At 41.4% G+C, this 22,863-nt stretch overlaps 1 protein-coding gene across 2 annotated transcripts in view; it reads right to left on the minus strand.

The window, feature by feature from the left end:
• uxs1 (UDP-glucuronate decarboxylase 1) overlaps window positions 1-22,863 on the minus strand; it is a 47,658-nt gene that overhangs the window by 11,592 nt on the left and 13,203 nt on the right. For both annotated transcript variants that reach the window (XM_030786346.1, XM_030786347.1), the window contains exons 4-9: window positions 22,292-22,335; window positions 19,573-19,633; window positions 18,195-18,375; window positions 13,347-13,451; window positions 10,359-10,418; window positions 6,952-7,073 (exon numbers count right to left, since the gene is read on the minus strand). In XM_030786346.1, the coding sequence (XP_030642206.1) occupies window positions 6,952-7,073; window positions 10,359-10,418; window positions 13,347-13,451; window positions 18,195-18,375; window positions 19,573-19,633; window positions 22,292-22,335 (573 nt within the window). The remainder of the gene's footprint in view (window positions 1-6,951; window positions 7,074-10,358; window positions 10,419-13,346; window positions 13,452-18,194; window positions 18,376-19,572; window positions 19,634-22,291; window positions 22,336-22,863) is intronic.

The raw sequence follows: 22,863 nt of genomic DNA on the forward strand, positions 1-22,863 counted from the left end.
AAACTACTTGCTGAATCCCATCGAGGGGAGGCATTTCTTCCACTATTCCATATTTTCATTATACTGTTGTTTCTTTTATTATAACCAGTGTGATAAATGTGTCCTTACATATGACGAATGGATTGATACTAAAGCTCTGGCCTGAGAGATCACCAAATAAATAAATAAAAAAATAAAAGAACAAGTTTGTGGTTGTCTGTCTGTGGGCACTATCTCCTGGGTAGGTGTATTGTGCTTAGATTTCTACTGAAGAAAATATAAACTAACATTTTTAACTCTTCGCACGTGAATAAATACATGAACCCTTTTCCGAGAACCACTGTGAAGGACACACGTGGTCTTAAGGCAACATTCAAATCAAAGTGATAGATGTAAAGATAGCAAAAGGACAAAGACAAACTATCAGAGTAGAACTGTTGGAAAGACAGGGGCTGACGTACACACAAAGAAGCGCGTGCGCACACACACACACACACACACACACACACACACACGCACGTACGCTCGCACACACACACACACACAAAAAGAGCCTTGCATCAAGTAAAAGGAGTGTAGTACAATTAAGGTTGTGCCCTCGGTAGCTCATCTAAGGTACAAAGCGGTGGGAGGTCACATCAAGCTACAATGCAGGACCCCACACAGAGGGAGAGAGAGAGAGAGAGAGAGAGAGAGAGAGAGATTGAGACTAAGGTGAATTTGGACCTGCGTTATTTAAAACAGCCTCTGTTCAGATTACCCATGAAAATCATGAAAAAGGCAAAATGTTTAAGATAGAAAACTCATGTGTAGTCTCACTGATTTGACATCATTTCTTTATTGTAATCATGGGATCTGGGGAAAATATTTTAACCCTAATATTTTCTGATGAACCTGTCAGATTCACAGTCATATGCTGATACTATTAAGAGCACTGAACACGCTGAATTCTCATCATGCGACGCTTGGACATCTACAGACAATCTGTTTAAGCCCTCGGACGCAGCTCATGAATCCTAATGGAACGGTTGCCGTGGAAACGGCGACAACTTTGAGAGGAGTCCTGATTGAGAGCACCACCCCACAGGCTTCTCCCAGCGACCCTGCGAAGCGGTGCGGACATAAAAGAGAAGTGTGTCGCACACCTGTTCGCTTTGAACGCACGACCAAATCATACACTGTTTGACTTCAGTTTGGAACTGACGGGCATTCACTCCAAAAACAACAACAGAGCCCAATATCACTATGTATAGTCTCAAAGGTCTTTACATGTCCATAACAACGTCAATTCAAAATTATATTATCCATAAGTTAGAGAAAATAGATAAGTCTCCCAATGAAGGGAAGCTAGGACAGGTGTAATGTGGTTTGTTCTGCTGAGGATTGTGGCCGCAGCATTCTGGACCAGCTGAAGACTTTTGGCGATAGAGGCAGGCACATCAGAGTACAGACCACTGCAGTAAAGACAATGTTACTGTATGCCTAACACCATTAAAAAGTGAGAGTGTGTACTACTACACTAAGCTCTGTAATAGTTATTAATAATAGTCTGTAATAAGTTAATAATACGTAATAATAGTCTGTAATAAATTAAATCATGTTAGGTTTCATTAGCACTTAACAGACTAATCAACAATGTTTGGATGAAGGACGTCCTGACGAACTGCTCTGAAGTTAAGGACAGAACGCTCATCATAAAGAAAGCACCCTGAACTTCCTATGGGCATACATTTTACACTGACATGCAATTAACATTAAACCCAAAGTAGGTTGTGACTTGTCAAAAGGCAAGATGGATAGCACTGCACCATGTACTTTGTCTGATGGAGAGAAAGAGGTGGAGGAAAAAAAAATAGGATTACAGATGGAATTACGGTACCAGAGGATGAATGGACGATTCACTTCATATAGAATTCATTAGTGCCTACGTCACAGCTAGGGCGGAGTTCAGCAATGACCACAACCAGCAAAAGGACAATTATCAGAACAGAGGGATCATGTGTGAATATACGCATGAATACATGACATACGGGCATTCAGAGTCATACAGAGTTCCACAAATGTAGGGATGGTTGGATGAATGGAGGCACAGATGAATGATGGATCGATGGAGAAAAAAAGAAAGAAAGAAAGATCTGATTTTGAAGAAAGAGACCAAGAAGAGAGGGGGATGTGGATCTACGTGTTTGTGTGTGTGTGTGTGTGTGTGTGTGTGTGTGTGAAGACAGCAAGACCGGGGTGATATTTAAAAAGGTCTGTGTTATGTGCGTGTGTGTGTGTGCTTGCGTGCGTGTATATATGTGTGCGTGTGCGTGTGTGTGATTGCGATGTGAATGGACAGGGAGAAAGCAGAGAGGTTTGACGCGATGTTGGCTAATTACGTTAATTGGAGACGTAGACGGTTCGGGGGTCCATCGACTGGCTGCTATTCCACGTTTACGAAAGACGATGGCTCCAGAGGAGAGGAGGTGTGGGAGAGACAGACAAAGCAGTCTGGAGAAGAGGAAAACAAAGGGGCAAAAGAACAACAGTGGAGGTCTAGTGCGGCAAGGAACACACTGCTCCATACTCTTTCCTCATATATACATTCATACATTTATCTACTAACAACAAACCCTTTTCCGGTCTCAATTCTCGTCACTACAGCTAAATTGTATTTCTGACAAACTATAGCCACAAACTAACCAGCGTACTGTAGCACCCAAAGAGTTCTCCATAGCGTTGTGTCTCTGCGATTACGACAAAGACGAGACGTTGGGGGGGGGGGGGGTGTTACTTTCCGGGTATGAGAGTAAACGAATAACTTCAACAGTAACTTCGGTTTTGTGAGCAACGTGACAAAAGGAGCGCACTGGCCTTCTCCACATTTAATGAGCGGGAGGATAAGACAGGCAGACGTGACGGTGACTCCGACAAAGCCCCTGGTATCTCTGACATCCGCCCCTGCCGATGGACCCCGCTCATTTAACACGCTGACGCTGAGGTCCATCAATTATCTCTCTCTTCTGAGACCGACTTTGTTAGGAAATACCTGGAATAAGATCTTTTTATGGCATACACCGAGTCAATACTTACTAATGTCTTAAATATCCTGAAATATAAAATTCCCCTGGGGGCCTCTATTGGTGGTTTACGGCTTACCATAGGTGACTCAAGGATATGTAGTTGTGGAGAAACTCATATGAATGTAAATGACTGGAACAGAAAGTTGTATGTCTGTGGATCTAACTGATGACATGAACAGATAGGAATGGAGGAAAAGATGATAAATGCTTACCAACTGACTACACTTGCCAAAGGCAGACAAGATGCAGCCTTTCTCTCTCTCTCTCTCTCTGTGTGTGTGTGTGTGTGTGTAGAGGAAATGCATTGTGACCCTAGTTTCTAATCCTCCTGTGAAGTGACACAGACGTCTGGCTGGGGGAAGCAATTTCACTCTGTTATTCAGAGCTGTACTGCTCTGAGTCTAATGGAAGTCTGGCCATCCTTAGAGTCCCTCACAGCCAGCTAACATCATTTTATACTACCGGAAGTCCACGTTTTCATCAAAGGTGTTCCATTTTCTACTCCATTTCTCATGTCAAATAAGGAATTACAAGGGTTTTAGAACACTGTGACTTGGGGAAGAAAAAAAAAAAAAAAAAAAGTTATTTGTCGGAGCTTTAAGATGCCCAGTCTCTAAAACTGCTCCGATTATTTTTCTAGAACCATCCTCCGGGGTGCTGATCTACATGTGAACAAAAAACTTTTAAGAGACCCTACTGAGGAAAGGAAGAGGGGCCATCGTTCTCTGAGAACACTTTGTAAGCATAAGTTATGTATGTCTGAGAAATTGTTGGACCCAACATTAAAGTAGTAAGCCTCGTGTTTGCTGATTCACACAAGCTACGCCTAAATCCTACAGGGAAACTAAGGGAAGAAATGTACCAGTTGAGTTCCCTTTACATTTGAAGTAGTCAGTCTAAGGAGAAAAGTAGTCAGCTAGGGTGGGGGTAGAAGGCATCGTCCCTTCCCAGGTTCAAAAAAAAAAAAAAAAAAAAAAAAAGCTGAAATACTGTGCAACAAGACAGTCTCACAGTAATAAAGACATTCAAAATGATGACTTTAGAAAGTCAATAACTTCCACTTAACAACCTCAGATTATGAATTACTGCCGAGGAATTTCAACTTAGCACTATTAGACGAGTAAAAGAAAGCTTGTTCAGTGTATTCAGTGAGGAGATGTCAGCTTTGGGGCCCTGCATTTCTAACGTTTGAATTCTGCCGACCTGTATTTTTTACCCTGTGAGTTTTGAGTGATGGAATTCATACCCAGCAAGTGAAAAAGGATCAAATTCACACTCGATCAATTGGAAATGATTGAACTGTACACGGATATTATTTATAATAAATATGATGAATTAAAATATGTATGAGCACATGTGGACTGGTTAGGAGTCTCATGCTGTGACTCATCATTATTAGTTCTTATAAATCTTGCTTATTCTGGAGCAGTAAAATTGTAAAGCAATAACAACTTGGGCCAGTAGAATCTCGTCATAAGCAGAATTCATCGTAAGCACAAAGAAAGCACTTTCCGTGACAACGGGTCACGTTGTGGTACAGGAAATCAAAAGACAGCAGAGTTTTAGGGAAAAAAAAAAAATTGTCAGTATCTGACGTCCTGGCCCATGGCCCATGCCTGTCAGTCACTGCCATAATGGACATTTTACCCTAAGATGAGTCTGTACTATTAAATTATATCTGAGATAACATTTTGCACAACATTATAAACATGTATTACATGCAAAAAAAAAAAAAAAAAAAATACAATACCAAGAATTCGTCAATATTTTTGGCTCCTGTGCTTTTTTTCCCCCTCAGTCCATGAGCATCCAGACGTCTCCTTTGAAATGTCATTGTATTTCAATTAAATGTGAAAATGCCAGATGAAAGTGATGATATTCTAATCAAACTGTCTCTTTGATTGACATGCAACACAAGGGAAAAGGCACATTTTTTCTTCCTAGAGATATGGAGAAAATAGTTCCCTTGTGATTCCACCACTCTGTCAGTGAATGCACAACACAGAGACTGTGGTGAGAAAGATAAAGATATCAAATCGGAGAGATATATCAAGAGATGTGAGAGACAGATGTAATCCCTTTTGCAGGGCAAGTATTAGTCAGTTACATTATGACCTAAAAAAAAGACCCCCCAAAAAAAACAAAACCGTAGTCTCAAAACAAGACTAGGCATAAGGACAGCAAACGAACTCTGTCTCATTAAACATATTTAGAAATTCTGAAATAATAAACCTAAAAAAAGAAGACATTTTACATACTACAGATTCACAAGAGGTATGTACGTAAATCGAACCTATTACACAAACCTACTGAGAATAAGTAAGTACACAATTAGGGGCTCCAGCGGTTACATCAATTCTCGAGTTTCGACATTATCGTAGAGTACTCGTTAATCGCGTGATGCTAGATCTTGCGCACACTCAGTATCCAGTTGGAAAACGAGAGGAACGATGGCGACAGCATTAAAGTGGGAAATCGATTGTTTGTTCGCTTTATTGTTGTATTTCACTGTGTAGATTTTATTTCCTTACTGCCGTTGCGATTAAATAAACGTACAACATTTGTGAGTTGTGGACGGATTTCTCAAGGATGGCTCTAACATCGAGTCTGTCATATCATAGACTAGGCTACTAACGTGAAGGCAGATGGAAGCATATACGACTAATTTCATTTTTAAGTCGGTTAGGATTACTAATGACGACCACGCAAAAACCAGCAGCTATATCTTAACACAATAAGAACATTTAACGGAGAAATAATTATGCGTTTTCAAATTTACCTGGGTTCAACCCACTATAGTGTGCACAACACGCTTTGTTGACTGAACTTTCTATGGGCTACTGTAGAATATTGGTAACAATAGTATCGTCAGTATCATCCATACTTCACCATTGTGTAAGGTAAGACAAAGTGTTATCTTCATATCATATCGTTAATTTTATGCTTTGCCCTATGCGCTGAGACCAACCGCATCATAGTTTGCTTAGTCTTTTAATTGATGCAGCAGCACCCCCACACACACCCCACGCACCAAGTACTCGAGTCCTCGAGTTTTTTCAGGACATGAGTACTCGAGTTGTAAGATGATGTTATGTGTTGGGGAGGGGATGGGTTTTCTAGAGGTCAGGGCTGAGTGTGATTTGATTGTCCCTCAGTAAGGGCAGGAACAAGCTGACCCCCTTCCAGCAGCCTATAGTGCCCACTCTGTCCACACCATCACAGTCTTCTGTTGAGTCCGGCCAATCGACATTTAAGAGCTACCAAATTACTCTATGCCCGCCGGACTTTATTAAACTGTAGGGGGACGGGGGAAAAAAAAAAAAGCACATAACCTTCCATAGTGCGCGAAAGAGAGAGAAGTAGAGGAGTGGGCTAAAGCGATGAATACAGGGGATACGTGACGTTTGGAGCTGCAGGCGACAGCCAATTAGAAGAGTCGTCTGAGGGGGAAGGGTACCCACTGAGGCGCTCAAATCCAAATGGCAGCCAGCTAATATCAATCTGTTAACTCGTTTTTTAGGCCACGTTGACAAATCAAAACCAATCAGTGTGAATTTGAAAATCACAGAAAGAGAAGGACATGAATATGACTAAAAAAAGTATACAGACACTGCAGCAATGAAATCATAGACATCCTTACATTGTTGAGGAAAGCTTTATGCATTTCTGAATAGGAGGAAAAATGTCTAGGCATTAGAAATCTGTTCCATTCATCATAACCTCAGAACACGATGGCTAATTTATCACTGTGACGAGGCATCGACCAGGCAATTCTGTCTCCATGGAGACGAAAAGTTTGCTACTGTCCAAAGCAACGGCATGTTAACCTAACTATGGAAAGAAAGCTAGCGGACGCCGTTGTGAACACATTTTCGTACGTTTCTGTCTGTTTGGCTTTTTTCTTTACCTGTTTCATATAGGCGTAGCACATGGTCTCAGCGACCCGTTTCCCTTCATCGTAACACGCGCGGGGCCCGATCGGGTTTACGTGGCCCCAGTAGTCTTCATTTTGAGGATGCACCTCTGGATCTGGAAAAACACACACGCACACACACATGTTGCAAACTCAGAGCCACCAGCTGCGAGTGTCAACCTTGATAACTCGACTTATAGGACTTCAAAGATCTCCTATGCTGCTAAATTATAGCCTCTCCTTTCTCCTTCACACATATTTTTAGGCAACAGTGTATAGCACTCACAGCTGGGCTTCTCATTTTAGCATTTCCAGCTGGTCCCTGATACCAGAACACAACAGCATCACACCAACCCCCAGCGAGAGAGGAAACTGAGGTGGAGGACCAACAGGAGGCAGTGAATATGTGTGTGTGTGTGTGTGTATGCATGTATGTATGAGTGTGAGTGTGTGTGTGTGTGTGTGTGTGAGGGGGTGTGTTTGTGCGTGTATGTGTATGTGTGTATGTGTATGCGTGTGTGTGTGTGTGTGTGTGTGTGTGAGGGGGTGTGTTTGTGTGTGTATGTGTGTATGTGTATGCGTGTGTGTGTGCGTGTGCTTGTGCATGTATGTGTGTGTGTGTGTGTGTGTGTGTATGCATGTATGTATGAGTGTGCGTGTGTGTGTGAGGGGGTGTGTTTGTGCGTGTATGTGTGTGTGTGTGTGTGTGTGTATGTGTGTGTGCGTGTGTGCGTGCGTGCGTGCGTGTCAGGAGTCAGTACATTTGAGCAAATGAGACTGACATTAATCTGCTCCCCACAAAGCAACCCTCCACCTGCCGCGTTTTGTTTTACATCAAAGTCATGCACGCAGTCTGCACCTCTGCAAACATGCATGTTCCCTGGTCATGTTTGGTCCACTCACTCACACACACACACACACACACACACACACACACACACAAAATCAAAGCTAATCTTACATTTCTAAGGAAAATAAAACAATAAAAAACATTGACTCATTTAAATGCAAAATAACGAATTCTCTTTTTGCCAAGCTTTAAAAGCTGTGTCACACACACTGTACAACAACACACAAAAACATATGAACGCGCTGAGATGAAAAAATAAAAACGCGTATGAACATTTTTAGCTTTATTATTATTTTGTTTTAATCATATCAACTGCAGTCGGCTCCCCACCTCTCGTTTCTACTGTGCGGAGTCGCTGCGTAACTGAGGGAGATTAGCGTGTTGTGATCGCAATCGGTAGCTTGGAGGCATGAGAAGAGTCTGACAGGCGTAGTTTGATGGCCGTGTTCCCGGGGCTTCGACCGTTATTCAGGACGGACAGATCTTTCTCGCCCTTCTCGGCCACAGCAAAAAGCCTGAGCGTGTGTGATTTTTTAATTTTTTTTTCTCAATAATCCCGGAATTGGCTTCCGCGTAATCTCCCGTGTCACGCGTTTTAAGACTGAAAGTCCGTGGAGTGATATATTCACCTCCAGAGAGACAACCTGCCCCTGCCATCTTACCAAATACCCCCAAAAATCACTTCAATATTACTGACTAATGTCGTTAGACAGCCCCCCCCCCCCCTTCACCCACCCCTATGCCAATTATGAAATGAAAATGATCCTGCACTGATGTAAAATGGTAATTGTACTGTCATTGCTGGTAAAAGGAAGCTGTGCTGTGTTTTATAAGCTCATTTTGACACTGCTTTGTTTTAAATTCAATAATCAAATAATACGACAGTGACACCACGTTTTTCTGATCCGTGAAACTGCAATTCATCTTTTAAAATAGCTGATTCAAATTCTAGTTTAAACTTGCAATATACCGAAATACGCGGTAATGGCCGGTTTTTTATTTTAAGTAATAAGTCGCGTCTTACTTCAGCCTTTCATTTTTTTTCCCCTTTTCTTTTCTTTTTCTTGTTTTTTTTTTTTTTTTTTTTTTTTTTAATTTGATTACGTCAAGCAGTTGATCCAATGGGTTTCTCTCATCAACCCCTTTTATCTCGCTGACATTTCCTCCCAGATGTCATCTGTATGTGGGACATTTCTGTCATGCATCGAGCTATGGTTCATGCTTCTGACATGACATCACTGGCAGGAAAATGAATGTGGCCCGGGTCTTGTTTGAAACTAGTCTCATAACACAGATCAGGCCGTTACCCTTACGCACGTATGGTGCGGCTGGACCGTTGCCAGGCAACACATGTGAAAGCCTTAATGTCAAATGTTTTTCCTTCCTTCAAGCCCCTTTTTTCAAAGGTTGGAACACATGAAGGAAAATGTTACCATGTTTTCACGTTAGCTTAATTCCAAAAATACGTCTGTTCATCTTAGACTCGAGTGAGTGAGTGAGTGAGTGAGTGAGTGAAGACCAAACACACGGTCCTGTCGATTCATTTCGACTCAGCTTTTATGACAGAGACATGGAACAGCTCTCTGCGGTCACGCAAGAAATTACTCCTATTAAAATAAAACAAAAAAAAAAAAAAAAAAAAAGGGGGAGAACTACGAGGAGGTGCCAAACAGCCTCCTCATCTCCCACGTTGTTTGTTCAAATCAGGGTTGGAAAATTTGAGCAGGAGCGAACACCGTGAAGCTATACTGCCTTGCACACGGCCGTGTCTCATCAATACCCGTCTATCGATCAAGCGCCCATTCCTCTCTTTCCTCTGCCCGAGTGAACTCTCTGAGAACCTGAACCTTAAAATCAGCCATACCAAATCTGGCAAAATGGTCTCTCTACGTCCCGTGATTCAGTCGTAGTTAAGCCCCATTGGTTCCTAAAAGCGCTGAGAGACGGTAAAGAGGTAAACATCGATAGATGGTCTCGTCTCAATCACATCGACAAATAAACTAAGCCCTAAGGAGGAGGTGAAGGCTGGCAAAGGAGCAAAGCTTCCAGACAAGCTGGAGGTGGAGGCCTGGGTTAAATTGCATAATCTACCCAACATGAGGCGCTCTAACAGCGCAAAGCTAAATGTGAAATGTTTTAAACTGTCTGATGGACCAGTGTATCCAAAAGGTCAATCGATTGCCCTCGTTCAGTTAGTCACCCAAACAAATAAACCAAGCCCTCAGGACAGAGCGATGCCAGTGAAAGAATGACGCTTGCAGATCAGTTGCATGTTGCTTTGTTGCGTGTGTTATATAGCGTAACCACACAGCTAAATGTTTTCAACTGCATCCAATGGCTTCTCAGGGGAGTCTAGATGTCAAAGGTCTATATTTCGCTGAACAGATTTTCAACTAGCTTTGAGACTAACTGTGAGATTAGTTTTATTTTATTTATTCATTTTTTTAAGCCGATTTTATTTCTGAATATGGATTTTTTTTCCTCCCCGACTCTGGTCACACGCTATAAGACAGAAGTCAACAAAAACAACCTTGTGAGAAAACAAACGTACCTCCGTATACCTCTGACGTGGAAGCCAACAGCAAACGAGCGCCGACACGCTTGGCCAGACCTAAACGGGCAGAGAGGAAGACACAGGAGAGACAGACAGATATGAGTAAACGAGTCTAGACCTAAACAGGCAGAGAGGAAGACACAGGAGAGATAGACAGATATGAGTAAACGAGTCTAGACCTAAACGGACAGAGAGGAAGACACAGGAGAGATAGACAGATATGAATAAACGAGTCTAGACCTAAACAGGCAGAGAGGAAGACACAGGAGAGATAGACAGATATGAATAAACGAGTCTAGACCTAAACGGGCAGAGAGGAAGACACAGGAGAGATAGACAGATATGAGTAAACGAGTCTAGAGGATCAGGACAACGGGCAGAACAAACTGGTTACAAGAGCAATCCAACTAAAGCAGGAGAACCAATAGAGTGAAATATATCAAAATCGGTGACCCGGTCTTAGATAGCACACAAGCAATCACGGCCAAAGGTATCAAGAGGGCAATCAATTGTAGCGACTTGAAGCTCTGCTCTGAAGCTGGTTCAACGTATAAACACATCTCACGAGTAAGCACAGGCTGAAACCATCAATGCTACTCACTGATGTTTTCTCATTACATGTGCTATAGGCACATGGCCTTCTTTATTGTGCAATATTCTGCCAATTTTGCTATGACAACTGATGCATATAATGAGAGGGGGCAGTGTGTACCTCTAAGTCAGAGTGTTCTTTGTCATGAGGGTAATTACTTGCTTTTTAAGTCCCTTAATTACAACTAAGAGCTTAAGTTACATCAGCATATCTATAAACAAATGTGTTTTTTTGTTGTTGTTTTTAACTAAACTCAACTGGAAAACTGCCTCCGTAATGGTACTGTAATTATGCATGTAAATTAAAAGGCAGCAGCATAACTGAGCTGTGGGCTGGTCAAGGGGGAAAAAAAAGAAAGAAATTCACATTGACTGAGGGACGGGAGGAGTGAGCCAAGGGTGACGGGGGGGGGGAGACAAAGGTTATTGATTTTCAGAGATAAATCAATTCTGTTTTTGATTTCAACACACCCTCTACTCCACCTCCTTCTTCCCAACCACATATATCTCTCCATAGATGAGTCTGTCTCCCTGCACAAAAGTAATGTAATTACAGCACTGCCTACAGTCATGTATACACTTGGTGAAGTTAAAATTTACTGATGACTGTATTGTTCGAAAGCAGATTGAGACAGGTTTCAACACTGCAGAAGAAACAACCTCTCAGCTGCTCGTGTTGGCAGGAGATAGAACAATGGGAACGCATGTCGAAGGTTCTAAATCTATAAACATGTTAATGAAGAATGGAAGCTCATTGCCTTCATGAGCGGCCTGTATCTGCTCTCCCTTCGGTCTACTGATGATGAAAAAGCCCGTTCCCTGACTCCGCCGACAGTCGCGTGGAGATTCCGCCGCGCGTGGCAGAAGAAAGGCTGAGAAAACGGGCGGGGCTAATTCATCCATTTTCATCCGTTCTCTCTGGCACAGGTCACCTACCTCGATTTCAGTCACTTCTAAGTGACGCACATTGGTACGCCTGCACAAACATTTACACACTCTCACACACACTCTCGCTCACACACACTCTCACACACACACTCTCTCACACACACACTCTCTCACACACACACTCTCTCACACACACACTCTCTCACACACACTCTCTCACACACACACACACACACTCTCTCACACACACACTCTCTCACACACACGGTCATCCACTCTGTGCTTAGGCACACAACAGGCAGGGTGGAGGTAGAAACAACTGAAGTAACAAAGAGAACAAGATATTTAGAACAGTTCCACTGGAACAAACTCTTTGGGTTGTTACTACCAAATACCAAACACCCCATGGGTATCGTCCGAAATCATTTTCTTAACGCTAACTGATTAGTTGCAATGTGACCTCTGCCGAAGCAAAGGGTTACGCTGATGCCTGATGCCCTGTGCTGCTCCTTCTTCAACATAATGATTACACAATGGACAGTTGCACAATGGACAATCGCATAATTGCATAATATCTATTTCTTTCTATCTCACTCCTTCTCAGGGTTATCTTGTTTAGAATTGCACCATGTAACTAGTTTTATCGTTTTACACAATGTGTAAAAACGACAATGCTCTCTATTGCACATGTAGCAACAACAAATGTTCCCCATTTCACATTACACACAGCACAATAGTGATAATCTTACTACTCCTGCTCCATACTGTGGCATATTCATTATATACTATGTATGTAACTCCTACACTATGACAATAACTTTCTATCTACCTCACTATTCTCACTTAAAGGCTACTTATTACGTTACTAATTACTGCACAATGTACAGATACAACCTTTATTTTTAGCTTTGTTTGATTTTCATTATTCTCTTTTCTTATTTATCTTATTATATTCTACTATTTGATTCTATGTCGTGTTTGGCGTGTGCTGACGGTGCTGTTGCGACACTTGAATTTCCCTCGGGATTAATAAAGTATTTTGTATTCGTATTGGTATAATAGCTCTGTAAGAGGGTTCTCAGTGCCTGAGGTTCTCTCATAAACCTGCAAAATATATTATTTCTCTTTACATTCCGCTGATTTGATTGATTCGATGTATAAAACAGCCAGCTGTCCGCACAAGTAAGAAAAGACATGAAAAAATGACAGAGCTTTAGTCAGAGTTCATCTGGTAGTAAATCAGAGAGAAAGGTTTTCCCCTTAATACAACAAGGCCCATTGACTACCAATACCATAAGAGACAATACTCTCTATAGATAACAGAAAACAGTATTTTCAGTAATAATGCTAAAGGGGAGGGGGGGGGGGGGATGGAAGCTGAGAGAGGAGCAGGAGAGTAATCAGACACAAAGGAGGGGTGAGGACAGAATTTAGGAAAAATAAAAAATGTTTGTCTGCCACTTGTGTGAAGGGATTTGGTTTTGGAGATATTTCGACTATACTTACCCAACATATTAAGCGTGCCAATAGTGTTGGTCTTCAGAGTCTTGATGGGATTGTACATGTAGTTGGGTGGAGATGCAGGTGAAGCCAAGTGATAGATCTGGTCAACTGAGAGAGGAATACAAGACAGAGAGAGAAACATAACCAGAGAGAGAGAGAGAGAGAGGGAAGGAGAGAGATGAATTTCACTGGCACACACCACAGACACATACTAACACAGGCCAAGCTTGACAGACAGAGACTAAACCGAGGGCTCTGGTGAGAACCAAGGGGAACTACCACGCTGTTGGGCAGAAGATCAGTTGATGTTGTAGGTATATGGGATTTGTGCTTGCTCTCACTGCGAATCCCTCTGGTACACAGAGAATGAACAGATCAGTCGGGGGTCCCAAGTTAGTCTCAATGGGTGAAGTGGGAACACAGCACAGAATAGGGAATAACAACAGGGTAGCAATCTTTGGTTCCATAGACCAAATGGCACCCACGACACAATTTCATCGATTCTAGTTTATATAACATGGTTTTGTCTCACAGGAACGTAACGTTTCATGACTTTGACTGCAGTTGTGGATAGAAGGCAAGTAGGAGCAGCCTGGCTCTGTAGAATATTTAACGACACTTGCTTTGGTGTCTTGAATGCATTCTCCTCAAAACCAACGGTTGGAAAAAAACACCAAGAAAACAAAACAAAAGACCTCTTTATACCTAAGCTCTGTCTTTGTGTGACATTACTGGACAGTTCATCCTCCATCAAAACCAGTGACTTACAACAAAATGGAAGACACTGCAAACAGAGTAAGAGGCAGTCCTGAGTGACTTCAAGTTCAAAGCTTTTTTATATATATATATATCCATAACTGAACATAATGCAGACAGGTAGACTGTTCTTGGAATGAACTGGAACGCAGAGAGTGAGAATTATCTGATATTCTTTGTCCCTGTAGTAGGCTAAATGTAGATCTGGAGAGCAACAACAGACCTGTTTTGTTCTCGTTCTGCTGAAGTCTTCATTTCCATTCAAAAATACTGAAAAGAACTGATAAGAAAGGAACATTACAAATAAGTGTTGGAAGTGCCTTTCTTCAAGAATGTGTGTATATCTCAAATAGCCAAAAAGCCAAATCCGCCTCCATACAAATGAACCGTAATTAATAATGATAATAATAAAAAAACCCTCATACAAATGCCAAATCCAGTATCTCTCACCAAAATGACAGTACAACAATTTGTCCTTCGAGCCTTTTTGGACGACGGTTTCCTATTTTTACGTTTTTCAGCCACAATCCAAAGTTTGAAAAGCAGAGTAGAGTGATGCCCACTCTGCATGGAAAGCAGCTTATGCAAGAGCGAAAAAAAAAAAAAAAAGGAATAAACAAACAAACAAAAAAAATCATACACATTTGTTCACAAACAATCAGTCAGACAAAGGCTGAAAAAAATTACACAAGCCACTGAATAAAGCTTAGGTTCAAATTGAAGAAATTTTTTTTTTTTTTTCTGTTGGAAAAGAATCGCTTGCACTCAAAGGAGACAGATACCGTTACAACAAGACTGAAACACCTGCAATGAACACATGAGTAAACATGCAAACTTCAAGGACACAGAGTCAATAAGATGCCACTCTGTGATTTGTTGGAGAATATATATATATATATATATATATATATATATATATATATATACATATATATGTGTGTGTGTGTGTGCGTGTGTGTGTGTGTATATATATATTTATTTATTTAAAAAATTTCCAAGCACTTGTTTGTGATAATGCCGCAGTGAAAAGACGAAAGAAAAACACTGGTAATGTAGCGATTTTCTGAGTGACAGCCAAAAGAACCTTGTCAAGTCAATACTGCGGGCTCTGCACAAAGGGAGACGGCAGGACAATCAATAAGAGAAGGAGGAGATGAAAAGCTAATCTACAGAGGGGAATGGAAAAACAAGAAGGAGGAAGAGCCTGTTATGAAGGCTAATGCTATGCGTCTGACAAACCGCATTCACAGCGTGAACGAAGCCCACGTCCGTAAACCCTAATGGTCTCCACTGAGAAAACATGAGTCAAAAGCTCGGTCCACGCGGCCCAGCGTCCCTTTGCATGTCTCGTCCTGTTTTGGACCAGTCAAAGAGGTTGTTGACAACCCACTGACTCATTACCGAGAACACTGCTGCACCATTAATGCAATATTTAAAAAAAAAAAAAAAAAATTGAGGACCATCTTCAAAGTATGACTTCCACGCAAAAAAAAAAAAAAAAACCTTTTCTGGGTAGTCTTTACAGTTTGGACTAGTGTGGAACAAAACAATTTGGCATTCAGTGAAATAAAAATAAATAAATAAAATAAATTAACTGTCGGCGTAAACAAATATGTTCAACACAATCATATATGGAGGATTAGAGAGTTTTTTTTTTTTTTTTTAAAGAGAGCTGCAGTTACTGACGAATCATCAAGTGACACTTGACTTCATGGATTTGGTAAATCAAAAAAAGAAAAACATCATTATAATTAAATCACTTTTTGGAATTGCGTTCTTTGATTTGGAGGCGACCGTTAAAATGGTAACAAGGGTCAAACTGCCCCTTTCGGTCAAAAACGCTGGGCCACGCTAGGGCATTTGAAAGCAGATGCCATCGCCCATCGGGGCAGAAGGGGGATGGAGAGATTTTCCATTAAGAAAACAGCAGAGGCTTTTCCCACTCAGTCAGTCACTCGATCCGCTCTGCCAGTCTGTTCCACTCAGCTGTGATGGCACAGAGTGAAGGAAGGTGAAGGGCTGAGCCACGTTACAACTCAACCTGTCTCACCTCAACCTGTCTCACTCACACAGCCAGCGCTTCTCACCTCTTCACATCTCTCCAATCTACTGCCACGTTCCTTCAGCTCTCACTCTCTCACCCTTCTGTCTCACCTGGCTGTCCATCTAAACTGGACACGGGCTTGAAATAACCATCTCTCAATTTCCGATGATCTTTTTTTTTTTTTTAACCCCTATTTAAATCCAAAGGAGCTTTCAAAGATTTCAGTAGCATTGGTGAAATCTCACCGAGGTTATTATATACAGTTAAGCCATTACTCATAACCCATACCAAATTTGGATTTAAAGTGAATTTTTATTTGACTATATAGTGAATTCTGTGGTCAGGTGACTAAAAGCTTTCTTCTTTGTCCAGGCGAGCGTTTGCACAGGCTAGGCCTTTGTGTGCCTATCAGTGAAGATTTATAGGTTTACACTTCATTATACTTTGAAATATATATATATATATAAAATATTATCTATACAAACAACGTTCACCTTCCAGGCCTGTGATAAAGTTCTTGCTTGAGGAGGGATCTCTGGTATGGTTTTATTAGGTTTGGCTAAGTTCTAAGCACACATACTACTGCTTTCTCATTGAATGTCCCCTCCCCACTCTCTTCTTATCCTCTTCTTTTATGCTAGTTTCTCTCAACTCCTCTTTCATTCTCTCTTTAAATGCTGCTCTTCTCCAGCTCTCTTACCTTTACAGCCTGTCTCTTCCACTTTAATTCTTTTAAGCTACCTTTTTATGCCTTTTTAGCATTCTCTTTTCTATTTCACCTATTCTCTCGCCACCTTTTTTTTCTTCTCTCCTTTGAAAAATGTCCTATCTGCGCTTTACTGATAGCCTTGTGCTTTATTCTTTTCCCAGATTTTACCCCTCTCTCTCTCTCTCTCTCTTTCTCTCCTCCTTGAAATGTCCTCAGAGCTGGTTCATTCAAATTCTCCCGAAAATGAATGTTCCCGTGAATAATTAGGCTTAATAGACACATTCTTTGCAACAATGGTTGTACTTCCGTTTCTCATCTATCCAGTGTTTAGCACATGTCCACTGAGATTCTGTATGACTGATCATTTTTCTGTCCAGGTCGATCTTGTTTTCTTAGAATCTGTTCATAATTCATAATGAACAATTCTAACCCCACTGAAAAGGCGGCTAAAAATGACGTTTTTTCAACACAGAAGCAGTTATCATTATGCTGATTCCCTTCTAGGAAACCCATCTAAAGCTCCCTGCAAATCACTCGTATTAGTGTGTCAATACAACATATTATGCAAGGTAATGTACTGCAACAGTGAGAACCCAAGCAACTTTTACCGATACACTGACGGTGGCAAATCACTAGGCTCTACTTTTTTGAGATTTTTTTTCTCCATCTCTTGATGAGAATTTTACTTGGAAATTCACATGAATGAATAGCAAAACAAACAAATCAAAGTTCATTCTGAGGTCAATAAGAGGCGAAATGACAGAAAGAGCTTGCTTGAGATCCATGCAATCACCTCTCTTTAGGCATCATCAAACAATCTCATATCCATTTTTATGGCGTATGAACAGTTTGTATTTGTGAGTGTATAACAGATTTCCAGCAGGAAAATGATAACAATTAACTCTGCTAACTCTGCTTATTCAAACATGGCACTATTTCTCACCTTTCTCTTTGTTTATTTATTTATTAATTTATTTCAGGTTTTAGCACATCTGATGTGAGAAAAGCAGAAGACATGTCCAAAAAGATCAACGGCACGCTTATGTTATGTTCTGAACCAAAACTTGACTAAAAACGCATCTTAAATGGAATTCTGGATTCCAGTAAGATGCAAAAACAGGCACATTTGTGAAAAAATTGAAAACATGCATCCGACAACCGCGGCGCGAACACTCGCTAACGAAAAATCAACATACTGTACCCAGTTCTGTCATGACACAGTTACACTGCAGCATCATACTATGAGCTGTAAAACCGTGTTCTACATGATGCATTTTAAACGACTTTTTCCCCAAACGGAACATTCTAGACTAGAGAGGACGCACACAGCGGTCTTGCTTACCTTCGATATATAGTGGTTCTACCACGTCATGGTTAATGAGCTCAAAGTTCTCGTGACCAATCCAGTGCTCCACGTTTCTCTTGCGGCCGGTGAAGAAGTTATCCACCACGGTGACCTCGTGTCCGTCCATCATTAATTTATCCGTCAAGTGGGAGCCAACAAAGCCCGCTCCTCCCGTGATCTGTGGAAAACACACAGGAGACAGTTATTTATGTCTCTGTTTCATTTCATATCGATAATTCTTCTCCTCTTCTTCTCTGAAGATTCTCATCAATCTGCAATACAGCCCAGTCACCCAGTTTGACGCTTGTGGAAAACTACTGACCGTTATTAATTAGCCGAAGATCAATTCATTTTAAAAGTTATGGAGGGACCTAAAACCGCTTCCCGCATGAAGTGTTTGCATGCCTCAGTGTTTCAAAACCAGACAAAAAGACGATGAATTGCAGCATCATAGTATGTGAAAAGACAGCAACTCTACCTTAAATTTTACAGAAACATGATCACACAAACCTCTTAAGTTGTCATGGAAATTTAAGAAATGATGGGAAAAAGACAAATGTAACTAACTAATGTAACTAACGATACTATTGATTGGCAACAACTAACTGTAGGTTCTGACAGGCTTTCACACAAGAGAGAGGCGCTTATTAACGCACAGAAAAGGAAAGCGGTTGAAGTACTCTAAATTACATGTCTTTCTGACATTCAAACAAGAACTGTCAGATCTCCTACGGGAACTTTAACATAAAACATAAGCTCAATCCTTTTTTTATCATGTTTTCAGTTAAAAAACAACAACAACAACAACAAAAAATCTAATAACCGAAACCAGCAGCTTTAGCCCAGAGAGGTGCAGTTACAGTGTCGCTGAGCTGCTCTCGGCCAAATGGCTCCTCTTCACTTAGAACTGCCGAAAAGCAGTGACGAGCACAATCAGCGAAATTGAGCGACCTTCCACCCTCCTCTGCTATATCCGCCAATCCATCTCTCTCATTGCATCTCTCAGGAGATATTTGACATCACCACCAAGACCAATAACCTGGATGGCTCTAAACCACGGGGTGTTTTTTAAACATTTTTTTTAACTTATTGAACACTCAAGGGAAATTAGGAAAAAGCTAAACAATTAGCTGATGAAAAACTGACTGATATAAAGTAAGTGAGCAGCTATCATCTAGAAAAACAAACACAGAGATGATGACGTTATACAGTAATGATGACCGTGTTATTAAGAGCCAATGTGTTCATGTCAAGATTTCAATAATCAGATGTTACAAAACAGGTATCAATACAAAACTTATATATATATATATATATAAAAAGTCACTCAAATTAAGAGTAATGAAAAGTTTGTTAAGAAGTAAAGTTCACTCACCAGAATCCTCTTCCTGTCTTTTTCAGAGAGGAACTTCACAGGTGGGTACTTCTGGGTAAAACTAGAAAAAAATAAGAATTTTTTTGTTGTTGTTTTAATTCAATGCTCTTGGCTTTTTTTTTTTTTTTTTGGCAGTTGACTCCAGAGTATACGGGGGCGATGCAATATATTCACGGCATCTGCCTCCTACAAAGGCAGGTTTTGAAGTCCCCCTCAGACCTTTGGTCCACACGCAAAATCCAGGAGAGGATGACAACTCAAAGTAACCTACACACAGACAACTCCCTCTACCAGTGTCCTGAGAGGCATACCTCTTTCCCGAGGACTGACTAATAGTCTTAAATTTTTTACTTGTTCTCTGGGTCTCGCTGAGATAAATAAATCTCTTTCGGACTCTCACAGAGAGACTAGCTTTTCAAGATCAGTGCTTCAGCTGTTTGAAGGCCAGTGGAACGTAGAACAGAGAATCGACAGCCCTGTATCACTGAAACCTATGAACAAAACAGTTCAAAGCATGATGCATGCCCACTGTCTTCATACATCTCAAGCGTGTTAATACGCTCTGTTAGCCACTCCAAGAATGAGACAAACCCGAATGAAAAAGCAATAGACGCAGTGCAGATCTGAACTGATAGTCAACGTTCTGGCTCTGATTCAAGTTTGGTACACGGGGAGAAAACAGTCATTACCAGCAAATTCAATTAGTAATCGTTCTGCCGCTGCAAATCCACGCTCCCCATTTCATCAACCAATAGAGTAAACAACTAGAGAACACCAAACAGGCCCAGGGTCTAATAACTGATTGGGATGATTAATGAGAGGATGGAAATACAGAGGCAATGGAAGAGATTCAGTTGAGCTTCATCTAGCTCTGTGAATCCAATCTGCCCCAAATCAAAAGGCTCTCTTAAGGCCATGCAAACAAATGAACAGACGAACATGCTGAACTGTATCCCAACTTTCCAATGAGGCTCCTGCAGTTCTAAAATAACAGAAACAGAACAAACAAACAAGGACCGGCACAGCCACAGAGTGTGTGTGCGTGCGTGTGCGTGCGTGTGTGTGCGCGCTATATTTGTGTGCTGGTATAAGCTGAGGGAGCTGTGTTGTTTGTGTGTTTGTATGAAGTCAGAGAGGCATTGTTTTATTAACTCAGCAGTGGCTGTCTGACTCCACAGGGACTGGAGGGGATGGTCTCTCCCCCCCCCACGCACACTGGCTCTCACCGAACCCGCTCCTCCTCTCCCTACCGCTGAGAAGATTAAAAAGAGCCTGAGCAGCACGTCTCAGTTAAACTCGCAAAAAAAATCAGTCCTGGATTAAACTCGGTGAACACCGGCCGTAGATGAAACTCAGTAAAAAAAATTCTCTCTCACAAAGTTCTGTGCCCTTGCAAAAAAAAAAAGAAAGTCTGCTGAGGTTAATGATTTTTTTTTTTTTTTTTTTTTACCCTTGCTGTGGTACCAGAGTGACCCGTGAACAAGATGCGGAAATGTGTTTATGTGTGAGTAAACGATTTCTAGTGGGTTCCGGACCTTTGCCTGTCTTTGAACTTTGACATCTCAGTCTCACACTTAGAGGAACTTCCATCAGTGCTGTTTCATAATCTCAGCCAGAGCAGACCGCTTCAGTGAAACTCCCTCAAGGGTTTAGTACACAGTATATATATATATATATATATATACCCCATTCATATGAAACAAAAAAGATTCCGTTGTCTCGCCTACCGTTCAACTCTATTTCATTTTTCCGGTGTAACAGATTTTTTTTTTCTCTCACAGAAATGAGATTCCTCTCCCGGTCAAAGTTGCGCCGCTGAAAACTGACTCAGTGAGTCCTCACAGTTTTGATTGTCATCCTTTGTGCGTGTGTGCGTGGTAAGTCCCATGGTTAGTCAGACTCAAGGCTGGGCTGATAGTGTCTCAGGTACCGTGGTTCAGTTTTTCCGGGCCCAGTGTGGGGAGACGAGAGCTCAGTCCAGCCACATTTGCCAATATGTCAGGGATTTCACACCTAATCAAAAAGATAACTGGAGACTAGAGAGTGGCTGTGAGTGCATTATGGTTCTGTCTGTGCTGCTCAAGCCTCAAACACCTCAGAGCCTTTACCCAAACGTCCCTCCCATGCATCAGTTTAGACCAACACACAGCTATAGGTTGCCAACGGTTACCGAGAACAGCAGACAAGATGGGAATTCTTTTTTTTTTTTTTTACCTTGAAACAATGAGGGTGACCATGGGCATTTTTCATGTTGAATTATACCTGACATACTATTTTCACTGTGTCCTGTACCCACGTCAACTTGTCTGGCCTGTATCACATTAGCCAGTTATCATACAATCATATGGTCTGAACTTATGGCCGGCTACATCAAAGTCTACAATACTGCTACTATCTCATGTCCATATGTGATAAACACACCGACTTGAGTATCGAATAACAACTAAACCCTTTGGAAAGCACAGCTGTGTCAGAGTGAAACTAGGTCTAAAAAACTTCACACAGTAGACAGATGGACTTCCAAACTGTACACAGAATATCAAGGCTCTCAAGCTGTGTTTACCTGTAGCATCTGTTAGGCTTTCAGGCTACTAACTGTTGTGTGAACGGACGAGAGCCACTGGGGGGTGTGTGTGTGTGTGTGTGTGTGTGTGTATCGTCATGTCGAACAGCATACACAGTACAGATGTGACGTGATGGATATACAACACAATCCTACCTCAGCTCTAGATCCCGAATCTTCTCTCGTAGAGGAGCTACAGCCTGCAGGACACGAAAAAAAAAAAAAAGAAAAAAAAAAAAACAGGAAAAAAAAAAACAGAAAAGAAAGAGGACAAATGAGAGAGTGCGAGACAGACAGATCAAGGCATGGACAGATCAGGGGAATTTAATTGGGAAAAAAAAAATATATATGGATTGGAAAAAGGAGCATAAGTAAGAAATTGAGAACAGAGGGACAGAACAGAAACGAGTACTTATATTATTTTGCTTAGGGGAGCAGAGGATGGAAGTAAAACGCAGAAGGACAGGGAAAGGCCGACACGCAAGACGCGGCGGCTAGACACTCATTTTTTAGCCTTCAGAGAAGGTGAGACGGCGAGCGAAACACAGGTCCCGAGTTTCTGCTGGTCGTTCCGAAACCAACTCTTTGCAGCGTTGTCGTCGGAAAACAATTCTGACGGGGTCGTCGATTGATTCTAAATAATGATCGCGCCGAATCCGTGATTTGCCGCGACGAATTATAATTAAGCATTCGCTCAAATTTAATTATGCACATTCCCACTTAATTAA

Source organism: Chanos chanos, chromosome 10 (genome assembly GCF_902362185.1).
Source record: "Chanos chanos chromosome 10, fChaCha1.1, whole genome shotgun sequence".
Classification (NCBI taxonomy): domain Eukaryota; kingdom Metazoa; phylum Chordata; class Actinopteri; order Gonorynchiformes; family Chanidae; genus Chanos; species Chanos chanos.